Source organism: Erythrolamprus reginae, chromosome Z (assembly GCF_031021105.1).
Source record: "Erythrolamprus reginae isolate rEryReg1 chromosome Z, rEryReg1.hap1, whole genome shotgun sequence".
Taxonomy (NCBI): domain Eukaryota; kingdom Metazoa; phylum Chordata; class Lepidosauria; order Squamata; family Dipsadidae; genus Erythrolamprus; species Erythrolamprus reginae.
In genome coordinates, this window is record NC_091963.1 from 126,605,557 (window position 1) to 126,624,176 (window position 18,620).

An 18,620-nucleotide genomic window follows, 5' to 3' on the forward strand; every position below is an offset into this window, starting at 1 on the left:
TAAAACTATCTTTTGGGTAAAACTTAAAACATATTTTTTTGAAATTTGGAAACAAGGGAATGATACAAATGGAGGTGGGCGATATTTTTTCTTGGAGGAAAATTAATATTAAGGTGTAATACAATCATATTGTTTTAAAATTTGGATCAGCTTAGCGAATAGCATATTAATACAATATAAGAAATCTGAGCAGCTATTTATTATCCATGCCTGGGACAGGGAATTAGGCTAGATCAGTGATGCCAAACATTTTTGGTTCATGTTCAAAAAGAGAGTGCGTGTGTGCCCATGGTAGCATGCATGCATGTTCCCTCCATACTGCCCTTGCACGTGTGCACAGACCACTCTGAAGCCTGGGAACATGAATTATATATTCTCTCTCCCTCTCTCTCTCTCTCTTTCTCTATCTATCTATCTGTCTGTGTATCTATATCTCTCCATCCCTCCATCCCTTCATCCCTCCATCCCTCCCTCCCTCCATCCTTTCCTCCCTGCCTCCATCCGTCCGTCCGTCTTTCCATCCGACTGTCCATCTGTCCGTCCGTCCGTCCGTCCGTCCGTCCGTCCGTCCGTCCGTCCGTCTGTCCGTCTGTCCGTCTGTCCGTCTGTCCGTCTGTCCGTCTGTCCGTCTGTCCGTCTGTCCGTCTGTCCGTCTGTCCGTCTGTCCGTCTGTCCGTCTGTCCGTCTGTCCGTCTGTCCGTCTGTCCGTCTGTCCGTCTGTCCGTCTGTCTTCTATCTCCTGAAACATTGAAAACAATCCATAATTGTTAAAATAATTTAGGAAATAGGAATTATCCTAAAGTGCACCAAAAATTAGAAGTCCAAAGGACAGTTTACCTACTGTATAAATAAAGTGATATTGAGGTCAGTTCATTAAGAGGAAAAATTGAAAAAAATAAAGCAAGCAAATAATAGTTTGACACGACTAGCTCTTTCCTTGAGTACAGAGAAAATACACAGGACTGAGATTTCAAGATTGAAACCATCTGGTTGGACTTTGGAAGGATGAGGTAATGTGGTTCTCAAAATACAGATGGTTAATATTTGTAAATGATCTTTACGGAAATATTCAGAATTGGACCTGATTTGAGAAGGGACACTGAAGAGAGGCTAGACATTATTTGAAATCAAGACATATTTGTAAGTGAAGGTACTTTATGTTTGCAAAAATATAAAGCCATCTAATATATTGGGTAGAATTATCTATTTTGGATGTAAGAAGATATATTTCAGCAAAAAGATGGTGTAGCCCTAAACTGAAAGATGTTTCTCTAATGTGAGCTGTGGATCGAGGAGGACGCCCAAGTTGCGGACCCTCTCTGAGGGGGTCAGTAATTCCACCCCCACCCCCTGACGGTGATGGATGGAGAGATGGAATTGTCCTTGGGAGACAAAACCCACAGCCACTCCATCTTATCAGGGTTGAGTTTGAGTCTGTTGACACCCATCAGGGCCCCAACAGCCTCCAGACATCGGCACATCACTTCCACTGCTTCATTGACTGGACATGGGGTGGAGATGTAAAGCTGGGTATCACCAGTGTACTGATGATACCTCACCCCATGCGGTTTCATGTAGATATCACCGAGCGGTTTCAGTCTTCACTTCTTCTTATCCTTCTCGGGCACTTCGTGATTAAGAAGGGAGAACAAATCCATGTATTCCCCCCTCCAAATTCACTCTCTAATGGAGGAATGCAGGTGAAAACCCAAGGGGGTGGAAGGCAACCCCCAGGGAATGGCAATGGCCCAAATAGAGGCTAATGGATCTGGGACCGTAACTGCCACCGTGGACCCCATGCCTACCCCAGCCAGAGGGGCAGCAGATGCTGTGGTTGCCTGAGCAGCTGCAGCAGAAGCAGCTGGTGCAGCCCAGACCTGATTACAGGTAAGGGCAGGGCAAAACCCGGTATATGTAGTGGCCCCACTCCCCGAAACTGGGGCACGAAAACCTGCCCGGGTAAGGGTAGTGGCAGTGTGTAGTGCATTTGCATGACCATCTCACCTGACACCATGGCATTAGGTGTCCCCGAAGAAGGTCCCACAGAGATGCCACTGCAAGAGATGATGCCTTCCCGGTCTTGGCCTCCGCATCACTCGGGCAGGAGCCGAAGGAGCTGCGCCTCCCGGCCCATAAACCAACCGCCATCTGGCGTCCAACTCATCCAGACGCTTGATGACCCTAGACCAGGAATAAGCAGATAAAGACGAGTCACTAACTGGTGGGCCCCGAGGCCTACCCCCTGACCTCCTGGTCCTGTTCTGAGCTTCCTTGCTGGCCAACCTGGCCCTGGCCGAGGGCCGTAAAACCCACCACAGCCTTGCTGGAGGCTCTGGAGGGGGGAGACATGGCGCTTTGTTTTTTAGGGGCCATTAACCCGGTAACAGGAGGAAACTATACATAAACAATTTCACCCTGGACCCCGACCTCCACCCAATGGGATAATTGCCGCAAGAAACAGTATCAAAAGAAGGAGGGGGTCTATCAGCTGGCCTGAGAAAGCCAGCCTCCTGTAGTGCCCCTAATAGGGTGGGTCGCAATCCCCAGCACCAGGCCTCCAATCCAAAAACCCCCAGGCCTGAAAACAAGGCAGAAAAGTGAAGAGCAACCCAGCACCTAAAGGATCCCCTGAAGGGAAGTTAAGGCCTGTAGGCCTGGTCCTCCTCGCCCCCACAAAATGACCGTGCCACGAGGCCACCCAAAATGGCCTCCAATCTTCAGCAAACACTGGTGTTTGCCTGCTCGTTGTCGGGGCGAAAACGAGGCCCCAAGCCAGCACATCCCTTTATGTGCTGGCTGGCCACGCGCCCGATGACAGGCCTGGCAGGGATCTCACGAAATCTCACGAGATCCCAGCCAAACAAGATGCTTATTTGCTTATTTTGCTCAGAAAACTCCCGCCCTTACCGGCTGTGTGCAATTATTTCACTTTATATATAGATTAGCCTGCCAAATCAGAATTTTTAGACTATCTTGGGCATTGACATACTTCTGAACATAAAGAAATGAAAAATGAAATGAAAAAAAATGGATTTTGCATGCTAATCTATCTATAAATAGAAAAAAATTGCATACATCTAGAGGGGGGTATTTCTGAGCAAAATAAACAAATAACCATTAATTTTTTTCACTTCAGTTTTCATTTCATTGTGTTCAGAAATGTTCAAATTAGTATACTAGCAAAAAGAGTATTCAAAAAAACAATTCCAGCAGCTAAAAACAACCTTTTTTAGTCCAGGTCAATATGACAGGGTCTCAAATTTCATTTTGGGTCAGGATTGACCCGAGGAGAACAGCAGGGTTAAATAAAACCCATCTGTTCCTTATTGATATTACAATATGTCCAGAGCTCTAAGAATACATGACAGAAAAGAAATCATTTATATTAATAAACATCAAACAATGTTCTGTGCAATGACAAAGCTAGCAAATATTGAAAGCAACACAACAGCCCATTCAAAGATTACTGGAACACTTTAATTTTGGAGATAAGGGACTCTGGGACTGTGTGAAAGCAGAGACCATCAGACCTATAGTTCATTCATATGATATATAAGCAGTGAAGGGCTACCAAATTTTTTACTACCACACTGTGGGCGTAGCTTATTCAGGACACCTTGCATTTTCTTTCAACATTTTTCAGTGGAATTTGGGTGCTCTGGGATGGAGCTCCATTTTCGCTACCCCACTGCGTTCCCCCCATCTGGGCAGTAGCCCACTCCTGTATATAAGCTATGATACTGTCCAAACACTAGAATCACATTCATGATCATGTAGTACATGATGTAACAGAAATATCATCCTAGAACAACATGCTGTTCAACACAACAATAAAATCATGCAGCCAACCTCTCTGGAGGGAGGGAGGATTGTCTTTGGTATTTTTCATTCATTTTCCGTGTTTTCTTTTCAAATGAGATAGAAAAATAAACATATTTCCTTCAATTCTATTGGGATTCATTAAGTAATTGCAATTTTGAAAGAATGGTAATTAATTTGTTTTGTTCAACCAGACACAAAAATTCAGTGTCCAAAGACAAAACATGAAGAATATTTTAAATATTGCAACTTTTTATGTTAGGCAGAATAAAAACTACTACAGTTATAAAACATAGTGTGTGGAGGCTTCTCTCAAGGTTTGCTTTATAATCACCTTTTGTGACAAGAATAATAATATTGTTGTATCATCAAAGAAGTAAAGATAATTTAGATGACAGGGAAAGATTTCATTTTCTCCAACAATGTTAACATTAATCATTGTCTCAGTATCATTATTTAATCTTCTACATTCTAAGTCAAATGATATCAAATGTAGAGTTCAAAGGCCTCATGATCCATATCATACATACTATCAGTCAGGAGATGTCATTGTGGGTGGCATTGTCACCTTAGCTGCTTTCCTGCATGCTATTCTAGAGTTCACCAAAGTCCCATCACCACCATTGCTTGAAGAGCTTATGTAAGAATTTTATGTTTAGTTCCACATTGTCTAACTGTATGAACTGCTACTAGATCATAATTCAGTTAGTCTACTCTGTTTAAAATTGTATCAAACCATTGGACATTTGTACAGTTTTCACTAGTTTTCCCCAACCAATTATCCAATGTTTAATGATAAGTTTGGACTAGAATATTAAGGGGGGAAATTCACTGAAATTGTTACTGTTCTATATAAATATGTCTGGCAAAATTTGATATCTATATCTTCTCTGAAAATTTCACCCATTTTCCTTTCTAGATTTATACACCATTGAGATAATTGTCATAAAATGTGTCATTTGTTCAAAAATTTAATGATGTGAATAGCTGTTATTAATATATTTTATGAATCTATTATATCATTTCAAAGAACAATATGTTTCAAAAATTGCATGGATGATATTGATATTTGCACTAAAGTTGATCTTCTGCATAAATAAATAGAAATATATAACATACTATTTGCTAGGTTTTTAGGTACAGTATTATATAATATTAAGTAACTACTTTATGAAACATTCACTGTCTTAGTTTCATATATCTGATAATAAAAATAAACACAGAGAGATTTATAACATGAGATGAAATAAATATTTTTTCCTGTAAAATATCTTTTAAAAATTTATATGACTTTGCATTTGTCTTCTATTGCAGATTAGTTCCTAAATATTACCAACATATTGTGGCCCTGGCATTTGCAGTCCAGGAGATCAATAAAAACTCAGAGATCTTATCCAATGTCACTCTTGGCTTCAACATCTATGACAGTTACTTCAATGCACAGAAAACAAGCCATGCCACAATGTTATTGATTTACAACATAAAGAGCTTTTTTCCCAATTACATATGTGGTATTCAGAATCATCTGACTTCAATCATTGGGGGACTAGATGCCAAAATTTCCATTAACGTTGCAAATCTCTTGGATATCTATAAGATCCCACAGGTAAAATTCAAAGCATACCTGCGGGAACAAGAGCCGTTTTAAGAATTCAACTCAGTATTTTCCATGTTTAGAGTGCTTCATGGATGTGAATGTATAAACCAAACCCTCAATAACAAAAAGTAAAGTAGTCTGTTTTTGACAATGGTAATTACAAGTAGCCTTGGTTACACACAAAACTCTTTTCCATATTTCTGGCTTTTGAAAAATCCAACAGCCAGAATATCATATTTCCTAAAGTATTTGTCTTGTAGCCTAAATCTAATAGACATACAGTAGGTACCTATCAAAAAATACACTGCTCAAAAAATAAAGGGAACACTTAAACAACACAATATAACTCCAAGTAAATCAAACTTCTGTTAAATCAAACTGTCCATTAAAGAAGCAGCACTATTTTTTTTAAAAAAAATATTTTATTGATTTTTATAATATAAGAGAATACACACAACACAAAACAGTGCACAGTGAAATGTGCCCCTGCCACCCAACCACATTCATTCAGTCCCTCCACCAAAAGACGGTGTATTAATTTATATTTTTTTAAAACCAGGAACATCAACGTATTTACAAAGCGTAGAATGATTCCAGTTTGTTCTTTATGGCTTGGTCTCGAATTCTACTAGCCATAAAACCTCTGACTCTGTCCCATATTCCCATCTGTTTTTCCACTGATTAAAAATAAATTTCACATGCTGTTGTGCACATTCAACTTTGTATAGAACAAAGTATTCAATGAGAATATTTCATTCATTATTTTTTTGAGCAGTATATAACTCATTCAATTGAAAACACTACACTGCATTTAAAATGGCTCAAAACACACTTATTTGTGACTGAACAGATTAATTTGTATGTATATAGTTGCTGCTTCATTAGGTAGGCAGTATTTTCTCTGAGTTTGGCCATATTTTATCAATTTAATACTTTTTTGGAGTCCTCCGTCTTATCTAGCAGGGAACTTTGCTTTAGCCATCTTTTTTGTCTTTTCATTATAATTTCAGAAATGTGACTTTTTTCTCATCAATTTAAGCATATATTTTATTGGTATGTGAATGTATTATAAAATAATGATTACATATGGCTATCTCTCCATCTCTTTCCTTTGCTCTCAATCCTTATGCAGCTCATCTATGGTTCTAGTCCTATCATGAATTATAAAACACCAGGCCTTTCCTTCTTCCAGATGAGCCCACTGGAAAGACATCAATATGAAGGGATTCTGTGTCTGCTTCTTCATTTCATGTGGACATGGATTGGCATAGTTGTAACAGACAATGATAACGGAGAAAGGGTTATAGAAAAGATTGTTCCATTATTGTCCCAAAACAACATCTGTTTGTCATTTATAGAGAGAATTAGTGAAATAACAACTCCTAATGAAATTTATGATTTGTTCAATGAGGGTGCAAAAACACATGATAAAATTATGGATAGCAATGTTAATGTTCTGATACTTTATGGAGAATCTGATACTATGGTGAGGCTGAGATGGATGGCATATTTATCAAGAAAAAACATAACAGATACTGTCAAAGGGAAAGTGTGGATATTTACTGCTCAAATGGAGCTCAACTCACATGTATATCAAAGAAATTGGGATAGTGACATAATGAATGGTGCTCTGTCCTTCACAATTCATACCAATGATCCACCAGGATTCCAGTCATTTACTGAAAATAGAAATCCTTCCATGACAAAAGATGGATTTATCAAGGATTATTGGCAGCAATCCTTTATTTGTGCATTTAAAACTTCAAGTGTAGATGAGGTAGGTGGTGATATTTGCACTGGAGATGAAAAACAGGAAGATCTTCCTGTAACTTTTTTTGAAAAAAGAATGACAGGTCACAGCTACAGCATTTATAATTCTGTCTATGCAGCAGCCCATGCGTTGCATGCCCTGATTTCATCCAGATCTGTCCAAAGGTCTGTGGCAAATAATGGAAGATTGAAACTTCAAAATCAAGATTCATGGCAGGTAATGGATTGAGCATGATCTTGAAGAAAAACGTTATTTATATAAAGGAAAATGAAGCCCATACTTTCAATTATACAAATTATTTTTATCTTTTTCATCCTTGGAATCCAAGGTTCTCTGGCTTGATTAGCCACATCATATTCTGATTGATTAACCTGTCACATGATAGACATAAACTGTTTCAACTCCTCTCCTCAGAATGCTGCTACAGGCATTGTATATCAAAACATCTGGATAAAGAGACATTTTCCCCCTCATGCCATCACTCTGCTGCACACCTAATTCACTCAGTTAGATCTTATATCTAAGTATATTTTCATACATAAATGAAACATTCCCATTCAATTCTATTCTACTCTACTATGTTCCATGATTTTTTTCACCAATTTTTTCTTAGACTCCCCCCACCCAAATTAAACTCACTTTCTATTCTTTTATGTCCCCCCCCCCCCCTTTTAGCTGCACTCCTTTTTAAAAGGCCTCTCATTTAACAACAGTGCTGGGGATCTGGTTTCTATTGACTATAATGGAGACTTACTAGCTGGATACGATATACTGAACTGGATTGTTTCTTCTAATGACTCCTTCATTAGAGTTAAAGTTGGGAGGGTAAACCCTGCAGTTTTTTCAGACCAAATATTCACCATAAATGAAGATGTCATAACATGGCACAGCTGGTTTAACCAGGTGGGATTCTACTTCTGTATAATTTATCTACTAAATATTTAGACAGAAATTGAGCAATGAGGTCTACTTTAACTATTTTTGGATGGATGGATGGATGGATGGATTCAAATGGGAATTTGATGGCTCATTTTTCATGCAATCCAAGCAGCATATGTTTGTTGGAGACTATTTCTGACCTAAGAAAAGTCTAAAAAAAAAATATTTAACATCTCTAGCACTCTATCCGGAGACAAATCTGCCCAATCTGCCTAAAAAGTAATGTATGAGATTGCTTAATGTGCATATATTTGAATTTACTATATCAGTGCTTGACCCAACTGATTCTAGTTGATTCCTTTCTTGCATACAGGGATTAGATATCAGCAAACTAAGGTACAACATGGTCTTCTTACCAAGAAAGCTGTGAATATGGGATTTGATCCCATAAAACATATCTCATTTATATATTTAAGTAGATAGATCAATGCAGAATTTCTGCAAGTGTCCTAGCTAGTTAAGTGACTTAGGCTATGTTCCCCAAGCAATCCAATATTTTAAATATCTCAAATTTCTGGAAAATTTTCATTCTTGATCACTTTAATATGCTTCAATCAGCAATCCTTAGAGTAGGTATTATATTGATATGAGATCACCCAGAGTTAAATCAAACCACAAAATATCATTCTATCACTGGGGATTACAAAAAATGAAACAAAGCTACATAGCCAATAACAAAACTGTTACTCAAACTGTTTAGAAAGAACCACGTTTAGAATTATTAAAGTCATGAAGCTAGGATATGTACCATGGTTAGGCAGGAGAAAACAAAACTTGACAGAAGATTTTGGGGGGAAATCAATTATCGCTCCAGGACAATTTGACAATAGGCTTGAATATAGCCTGTATATATTGAAAGAATCGTAAAAATCTCTTAGCATTTTAAAACTGATCTAGTAGCAATGAATCAAGATATGATATAAGAACTCTTCAACAAAGTGCTGCATCCAACATTAAACATTAAAGAATGACAAGCTGCCATTTATAGATCCTTCTACCATTATAAAAAAAAGAATGCATTGGAGAGAAAAGGTGGGTATTAAGTGTACTAAAGACACCAAACTAGTCAAAACACCCATCACTTGGGGAATCCAATCTACTGTTTAATTCTTCTTTGTTCTCAATATAAGGACATTTCTCCTTAATTCTAGGTTTAATCTCTTTTTTTATAATCTTCCTCATGTTATTTCTTGTCCTACCCTCAGATGCTTTGAAGAAGATCAAAGTTTAACAGAACCAATGGAACAATATTAGAAAGGTCAAAAAAGAAACAAAATGCTGAATTTCTTCTACTCACTTCATGATGTCAAGTGTTTATTGTGAAATTACTGAATATTTGTACATTGTATGTATTTAGTATTCGGATTCTTTTTCCCAATGTGTAGGACGGAGAATTTGTTGGTAGAGATTTGAAGTTGCCAGTGGGTTAGACCATTCAGCTATATGGTCAAGGTCCTTTTGAAGAGTAGAAGTATTGTCAGATATCTCTGTTTCCCCCCCAGATATTATTCATATTAACGTATTCATATGAAACAGTACAACCTAACATTATCCTATTTCAAGAGTAGAATTGCCATTGTGAACAAATTTTGATCCAAGGAAGATTACTCCTTGAACTACCGTATTTTTCAGAGTATCAGATGCACCGGAATATAAGATGCACCTTAGTTTTGGGGGAGGAAAATAGGGAAAAGAATCTGCTTACCAGGTATTTATCTGGCTAGCACCCTTAGTCTAGTCAGCTTCAGCACATTATTTTATCCCCTAGTTAAAGGCTTTAAAAAAATATTCTGAGAGACTAACAATAAAAAAGCTTGCAAGCCAGTAAGAGCTGGGAATACCATTAGCACCTGGAGAGAAACAGCCTGAGCAAGTGGAGAAATAGGCTTGGCAAACATTCTTCTTTGAAGAGAGTAACAATGAAAGAGCTTGCCACTGCCTAAGAGCTGGGAACATCATTAGCACCTGGTTAGGGCTGGAAAGAAACTTTTGGAGCAAGTTGGACCAATGGGAGAAAAAACCTGCAAAGACTTAGGGCTTGGAAAACATTCTTCGCAGAGAGCAACAATGAAAGAGTTTTGCGTACATTAATATCACTTGGTTAGGGCTGGAAAGAAATATCAGGAGCAAATAAAGCAATGAAAAAAACAACACTACAAAGACAGGGTTTGGAATACATTCTTGGCAGAGAGCAACAATGAAAGAGCTTGCAAGTCGGTAAGAACTGGGAACATTATTAGCACCTGGTTAGGGCTGGAAAGAAACGTACTCAGAGCAAGTTAGAGTAATGAAAAAAAAACCTTCAAAGACTTAGGGAATGGAAAACATTCTTTACAGCGAGTAACAATGTAAGAGCTTGGATTCATTAGTAGCACCTGGTTAGGGCTAGAAAGAAATATCTGGAACAAGTAAAGCAATGAAAAAAAACCCTACAAAGATTTAGATTTGGCATACATTCTTGGCAGAGAGTAACAATGAAAGAGCTTGCAAGCTGGTAAGAGCTGGGAACATGGTTAGCATCTGGATAGGGCTAGAAAGAAACTTACTCAGAGCAAGTAAGAGTAATGAAAAAAACCTACAAAGATTTAGTGCTTGGAAAATATTCTTTGCAGAAAGAAACAATGAAAGACCCTGCAAGATAAGAGGTGGGAAAAGCGTTAGCAGCTAGTTAGGGTTGGGGGGAGCTACATTCAGAGTATAAGATGCACCCTAATTATCAGCGTCTTTTAGGGAGGAAAAAGATACGGTAATTCAATTTCATCTTAGTTGATTTTGAACTTCTTATGTCTACCTGCAGCTGTTGTCATTATCATTGTTTTCCTGATGTTAATATTCAGTCCTACCTTTTTACTTTCATCTTTCAAATCATTTCCCTAGGTCTTTATTTACAGTCAATAATGTTGTCTCATTGGAGCACCTCAAATTACTTGTGGTTCTTTTCCCAATCTTCACTTCAACATCAGGCAGTTCCAGATCTAATTTCCATATGACCACATGATATACTTGATATGCCTTTTCTAAGAATAATAATAATTAATGTTATTATTATTAATAGTCTCTGACCTCACCTTTCTTTATTAGTGGGATAAAAACAGATCTTTTGCAATCCTCATGCCATCTATGGAGAGGGGCGGCATACAAATAAATAAATAAACAAACAAACAAACACACACACACACACACACACACACACACATACATACATAAAATCTTTCTAGTAGCAATTTATCCATGTCCCATTCTACTTCTTTCATGATATTAGGTTCATTATTAATTAAGTTGTCGTTGTTTTCATCTTGATGGTAAGTCAAACTGCTACAGAGGCCATTGATTTATCTTTTGCAGAACAAACGGAGTAATGACACGGACACAAGAGCTGGATTTAAACTGGGTCATTTTTATTAAAATAAATTAGCATAATTTATTCAACTAAATTAGCATAAATTAACATATCTAACTATGACCCAACAATGGACCTGCAGGGTCAAACAATTGCTTCCGGGGCGGAAAATGACGTCACATAAACTTCCTGGGCAACATATGGGCGTAGCTCCATGCTAGTCCAGGTGAGGGACCCCTCCCTCACCTGAGACCCTGCCATGTACTTGCATGAGGGGGGTCCCGCCGGCTAACCCCTAACAGGGGACTTAAAGGTGCGGGACCCAAAGACAGGTTCCCCCCAACTGCTCAGGTCGCTTCCACCATAAGCTTGGAGAGAACCTGTCAATCATCCCCAAAGATGCCCAACGGAGAACACGCAGTTGCTAAACCACCACCCAGTTTTCTGCCCCTAACCTGCCTACCCAAATGACCAAAGGTAAGCCAATTAGACTAAAAAAGGTGCAAGCACCCCCTAACCGCTTAACCCTTTCCCCAGTGTGGAATGGGCGAAAAAACGGCCCGGCTAAAAGGCCAGGCCGCAAAAAATTCCCATTCGGCCCCCTAGGGCAACCCATAATAGCACACTGCAAAACAGGGAGGGCGGCCGGGTGTCTGCTCTGCTAACGTAGTCCGGGCGAACAGGCCGAACCCGGGCCTGCACGCCCTTTTATAGGGCTGGCAAGCCCCGCCCGGACACGTCAGCAATCAGGCCACCCTGGCCTGACTCTCGGCCGAAGTCTCGCAATCTTGCGAGACTTCAGCCGAGATCCAAGATGGCGGTGGCCATGTGCCCGGTGTCGTCCCGACCCTCCTGCAAAAGGCACCGGCAGGTAAGTCCGCCGGTGCTATTCTATCTGGGTTTTTTTGCAAAAAGTTTTTTTTATTTTTCTCCACATTGAAAACATACCTACAACATCATATATCTTCAGTACAACTTAGAAAACATGCTAAGTATAATCATTCATACTTCTTAATTTCATATCCATTACTCTTGGTATATGTCATTTGTCTCATACTGACTAGCAAAAGGTAGCTCTTGTCCTACTCATAGCTTGCATAGTTTCATAGTTCCTCCAGCCTAGAGAAACTGCTATTGGTATCCCGATCTGAATCATGTTATCATAAAGAGTTCTGGTGAGGTTTTTTTACAAGTAGTTCACCATTATTTTGCCTAGCCTTCCCCATTTATCTGGGCTTGAGACTGGCATATGTTTAATGAATTAATTAGAAGCCTGAATTAAATATTTTTTAAATGGAACTAAAAATGGTCAATGAAGCTCCATTCCACTTCTAAAAAAATGTTGCTAAGTGGAATACCATAGATGGTTACAGTAACAGTTATCTATATTTGGAAAGGCTAGAAATCTGATATATCTTTCTATAGAAAAAATGTGGATAATCGGCCTATGTTTACATTACTAAAAGGCAGCACTTAAACAACTTTATAAATTAAATGCATATTAACTTCACTGTAATTCCTTTGTTTGATAGTTATGAGCCATTGAATTAGGCCAATTTTCAATGGCTAAAAAATATTGTTGTTTATATTCTAACTTAGACTAATATGATACCTGAGAAATGTTCATTGTTTTTTGTTGTTTGTGCTTCAGTGCCAGCCTGTTTCTATATGCACTGGGACTTGTCGTCCCGGTACCAGCAAGAAAATCAAGGAAGGGCAGCCCTTTTGTTGCTATGACTGCATTCCATGCCCTGATGGGAAGATTTCAGAGAAGGAGGGTAAGAAATATTATGTTGGGAATTTTCTCACAATATGGTTGCAGTTGCAAACCAACTGCAAACTTATACATCTGCAGCAGGGATAGCATTCATTTTTTAACTAATGATTCTGTGGGCATGATATGGTAGACAAGACTTCTTTTTTGAACCTAGTATAAGGTGACCAGACGTCTCGCTTTCCATGGAGCAGTCAGGCTTTTTCATAATCTGACTCATGCCCTTTCCAGAAATGTCCTGATTTTGTTTCTTACTTCCCTCCCGCCACCCCCCCTCTCTCTCCTCTATGGTGACAGCCAGTAATGGGCAGCCAAATTTTTTACTGCCACACTGTAGGTGTGGCTTATTTTGTGGGTCATGTGACTGGACATGTGACTGAGTAGGAATGGCTTGCTGGCCATGTGACCAGGAGGGAGTGGCTTGAACTATCACCATCATTCAAGTGAACTGTTAAGTCCTCGACTTACAACCTTAACAGTGTTGCTCGCTGGGGTGACAATTTGCTTCATGTTTCCTGTGCTCTCCTTCAGACTGGGTAGCTAGGCAAACAGGTTCTGCTAGAAGCATAAATGCTGCCAGTGCCGCTTCCACCCATGCCTTCTGCTTGCATCTCAGGCAGGAGGTGGCTGCGTGAGACTGGAGGGGAACTAGGCAGGAGAGAGGGAAGCTTGTCCGAGGCCAGGAAGGAGGAAAAAGGAAAAAAGCAAGGAGCACAGATGCAGCAGCAGCAGCAGGGGAAAAAGGAGAGATGAGCTAAGACTAGTAATCCAGGAAGTGACAGCCGCTGATCAGCTGGAGCTGCGCACACATCTTCATTTCTACCAGTCCTGCCTGCTGCCCACCCCTGGTGACAGTGGAAGGAAACGGTGAAGCATCTTGGGGTCATCCTGGGTGGGTTGGACCTCCTGTGTCTCCCAGTATTTCCTGTGTCTCTCTCAGGGTAGGCCTTGTGCTGAGGCCATGCTTGCAGGACATGGCCTGGGTACCAGCTGCCTGTACATCATGGAGAGGTGAGGGCGTCCCCCGGAGAGGAAGGGAGGGAGGATGAGAGAGAGAAAAAATAAAGATAATTTTTTGTCGTCCCCCCCCCCATCCCTGTCAATGGTGTCCCACTTCAGCAATTTAAAAATCTGGTCACTTTAACCTAGAAGGCTTGCCTGCAGCTTCCTGGGAGAAATGGGGGTGCCACGCTGCATTTCCTGTGTCATGTTTTAGGCCTAGTAGGCCTCCATGCACCCTCCTGGGAGCAAAAATAGGCTGCTAGGGGCTGTGTAGCACTTCCTTTGCTCCATTATGGGTTGCATTGGTCTCCCTACACATATAATCCATAATGTTCATGCAACCCCATCTGTGTGTTCCCCACCACTACACAAGCACATACAAACCCCACGTGTTCCCCCTGTGCCCCTTTTTGGGACTAGTAGGCCTCTCTGTAGGCTCCTGGAAGCAAAAACGTGCCACCGGAGAACCATACTGTCCCATGTGCCATTTTGGACCTAGTAGGCCTCCCTGGGAGAAAAAATGGGCCACGAGAGGGCACACTTCACCCCGATCCCATGTTTTGGGCAGAGTAAGTCTCCCTGCACCTATAACCCATAAGGCAATTTGCATGCACCTCCAGAATACCTTGCACCGCTGCACATCTTTGCATGATCCCCATGTGTGCCCTGTACACCTTTGAATGTGTGCATGACCCACCTGTCCTCCCCTTGCCCCCATGCATGAAAGTACATCTCCTGCATGTGCCTCAACCAACATGCATGCATGGCAGAGACCCAAAAGTCAGCTTGCCGAAAGGAGGTGCACAAGAAAACATAGTAGACCTGAGAAGATGGTTTGTGTGCCTGCAGAGAAGGCTTTGTGTCTCATAGGTTCTCCATCATGGGGTTAGAGCATTCTTGAAATCTGCAGACTAATACACATTTTGTTTAATGAATTGGGAATAAAAACTTTCTAAATATTATTCAGATATACTCTATATTCTAAAAGTTGTTTTCAAATCATTTTATTTTTCAGATACAAATGATTGTTACTTGTGTCCAGAAGGAAGCTATCCAAATAAGAATCAGGATTCCTGTATTTCTAAAACATTGACGTTTTTGTCTCATGAGGAACCTCTAGGAATCAGTTTAGTCTTCTTTGTTCTTTTGTTTTCTTTCCTCTCAGTGATGGTGCTTGGAATATTTCTGAAGAACCATAACACTCCCATTGTCATAGCCAATAGCCGAAATCTTACCTACATTCTTCTCATCTCCCTCCTGCTCTGCTTCCTTTCTGCACTCCTATTCATTGGTCATCCTGAGAAGGTGGTATGCCTCCTGCAACAAATGACTTTTGGGGTTGTCTTTACAGTGGCTGTTTCTTCAGTGTTGGCAAAAACCATCACAGTAGTTCTAGCTTTCCAGGCTACTAAGCCAGGATCCAAGATGAGAATGTTTATGGGAAAGAGACTGTCCATCTCTATTGTCATTTCTTGTTCTCTTATTCAAATAGGTATTTGTATGACATGGCTAACAACTTCTCCCCCATTCCCAGACACAGATATGGATTCAATAGTTGAAGAAATTATTCTTCAATGCAATCAAGGCTCTGTGATTATGTTCTACAGTGTCCTAAGCTATTTGGGCTTCTTGGCTGTTATTAGTTTCATAGTTGCCTTCATGGCTAGGAAGTTACCTGATACTTTCAATGAAGCCAAGTTCATCACGTTCAGCATGTTGGTCTTCTGCAGTGTTTGGATATCCTTTGTTCCAACCTATTTGAGCGCTAAGGGGAGGTACATAGTGGCAGTGGAGATATTTTCCATCTTGGCCTCTAGTGCTGGTTTGCTCGGCTGCATTTTTCTTCCTAAATGTTATATAATTGTTTTAAGGCCTGACTTGAACAACAGGGAAAGCTTAATGAAGAGAAAACAATTCTGATTTTAATTCAGCATGTTCTTTGTGTAGTTTATAATTAGCAAAACTATATCATCTTTCTCCAGTCATAAGACTGCTTTATTAACAGCTACACTCCTGCCTGCCATGGGCAGATATTGCTCCTTCAGTTGACTAGGAGAAATCTTGCAGCAAAATGGCTGTGCACAGGAATAAGAGGAGAATAGCCCATGAGAGAGACCAGCAAAGCTAAAGTTAGAGGTTTAGAAATTTCTTCTACTTATATGCCTTTGTACATAACTTTTCCCCAAAAGATCTCACATTGCAATTTGCGTACAGTGGAGTATAAGTTTTTAAAATATTTTTTTGTTAAATTAAAGAAATATTTTTTTTTTCATACAATACCATTAAGAATGTGATGTGAATTTAAAAAATGCACTGAAAAATGGATATGGAAATTCTAAAAATTTAATAGTTATAAAAACTAAAATTTCTGAAAAATGTGACTAAGTTCTTCTTCTGGCTCTTTAGTGAGGAAAAAAGAAATTAATTTTTTAAATAAAAAAACATATATTGACAATCCATTTGTTTTCATTATGCATTGTAGATTTATTATTCCATTGGGTAGTATTCACTTTTATGAGCATGTCCAGTTTCTTAAGCTCTTAATTGATTCTTATTCCTAACATTTTACCAAAAGGAACATATCCCCGAGTCTGCGGAGAGGGGCGGCATACAAATCTAAATAATAAGTATTATCAATCATATGGTTTTAACTCCAAATATAGCAATGAAATGATATAAATAAATGATATAATTTTGTCTCCATTCAATCTTTATTCCAAATTAATGACTATCACCAGTGTTCTCTCTAAATTTTTTTTGGGGTGGGCGGAAAAGTATAGTGTCTGAGCGACAGTCCCTTCGGGACTGGGCGACACAGAAATAATAATAAAATTTCCCTCTCGGCTTCTGGGCAGGTTTGGAAAACTCTGAGTTGATGATGATTTTTAAGTGAGCGATTGCTCACTGCTCAGCTTAGAGGGAACTATGACTATCACTAGGTTTTACAAGCTAATTGTTGTTTCTTGCAATGTTCCCTCTAATTTTTTTTCAGTGTGGGCGGAAAAGTATAGTGTCTGAGCGGCAGTCCCCTTGGGACTGGGCGGCATAGAAGTATAAATAAACAAACAAACAAACAAACAAATCCCTTCTTTTTTTATTAAAAGAAATTAATAATAAAACAAATCTAATACTATTAAAACTAAAACAACCAGCAAAATCAAAAACATAACTATTAATAAAAACATGTGACAGCTGGATTTTTTTTCTCTGTTTAGTGCTTTTACCATATGCTTTAAATCAAGAGTCACTTCTCTCTCTGTTTCTCTCTCTTTCCTGTCATTCTCTGCCTCAATCATTTTCTCATTTCTCTTTTTTCCTCCCCTTTTTTCTATCATTTCTCTCTCTCTCTCTTGCTTTCTTCCTCTCTCTCACTCTCTCCCTTCCTCTCTCCTCTCTTTCTCTCTCTCTTGCTTTCTCTCTCTCTTCCTTCCTATCTTCTCTCTCTCTCTTGCTTTCTTTCTCTATCTTTCTCTCTCCCCCCTCTTGCTCTCTCTCTTTTTCTCACTTTCTGTCTCCCTCTCTCCTTTCTATCTCTCTCTGTCTGTTGCTCTCTCTATCTATCTATCTATCTATCTCTCTTGTTCTCTTTCTCTCTCTCTCTCTCTTGCTTTCTCTCTCACTCACTCTTTCTCTTTTGTTTTCTTTCTCTCTCTCTCTCGCTTTCTTTCTCTCTCACACACTTTTTCTCTCTTGTTCTCTCTCTCTTGCTATCTCTCTTCCTCCCCTCTGTTTCTCTCTGTCTCTCTTTCTCATTTTCTCTCTATCTTGCTCTGTCTGTTGCTCTCTCTCTCTTGTTCTCTCTTTCTCACTCTTCCTTTCTTCTCTGCAGAGGCCGGTGAAGGTTTTTCTTAGTTTTAATGTTCTGGGTGGGCTGGAAGGGAGATAGGGAGCGTGCACACATACGTGCCTGGCATTCAAACTAATCTTTGCCAGCCTCCGCTGTGAGAAGAATACCTGCCCCACCTCTCCTGCAGCCGCTTTGCTGACAGCCGGGATGAAAGCGCTCTTGGCAAAGGGACTACAAGATGGGTGGGGTGGGCATTCCCAAAGTGTTCAGAGTGGCTAGCGGCCAGATCAGAAGGACAAGAAGCCACAGCTGCCAGTGCTGCTGCAGCCACCGCTGCTGGAGGAGCCGCGCCCCAAGGCGGGAAGCCGAGGATGAGAAAGAGGGGCAGATCAGGCAGGCGGGGGGAGCGGTGAGAAGCCAGGGGTGCGAGGGGGCCAGAGGTGCTGAGGAGGAGGGGGCAGCTGCGGCTCCTTGCACGGCCTTGGAAAAGGATGCACGGGGGGTTGGGTGTGTGCCCGCGCAGCTGTGCACCTTAGAGGGTACATTGGAGGGGGCAGTGTGAATCTCTGGGGGGAGTTGATTCCAGAGGGC

At 40.2% G+C, this 18,620-nt stretch overlaps 1 protein-coding gene across 1 annotated transcript; it reads left to right on the forward strand.

Annotated features, from left to right (window-relative positions):
• The first annotated feature begins 1,825 nt into the window (after nucleotides 1-1,825).
• LOC139154107 (vomeronasal type-2 receptor 26-like) lies at nucleotides 1,826-16,162 on the forward strand. Its single transcript, XM_070728538.1, has 7 exons — nucleotides 1,826-1,887; nucleotides 4,316-4,459; nucleotides 5,134-5,425; nucleotides 6,549-7,403; nucleotides 7,863-8,090; nucleotides 13,118-13,244; nucleotides 15,258-16,162. The coding sequence occupies exons 1-7, from the start codon at nucleotides 1,826-1,828 to the stop codon at nucleotides 16,160-16,162; spliced, it is 2,613 nt and encodes an 870-aa protein (XP_070584639.1).
• The last annotated feature ends 2,458 nt before the right edge of the window (nucleotides 16,163-18,620 follow it).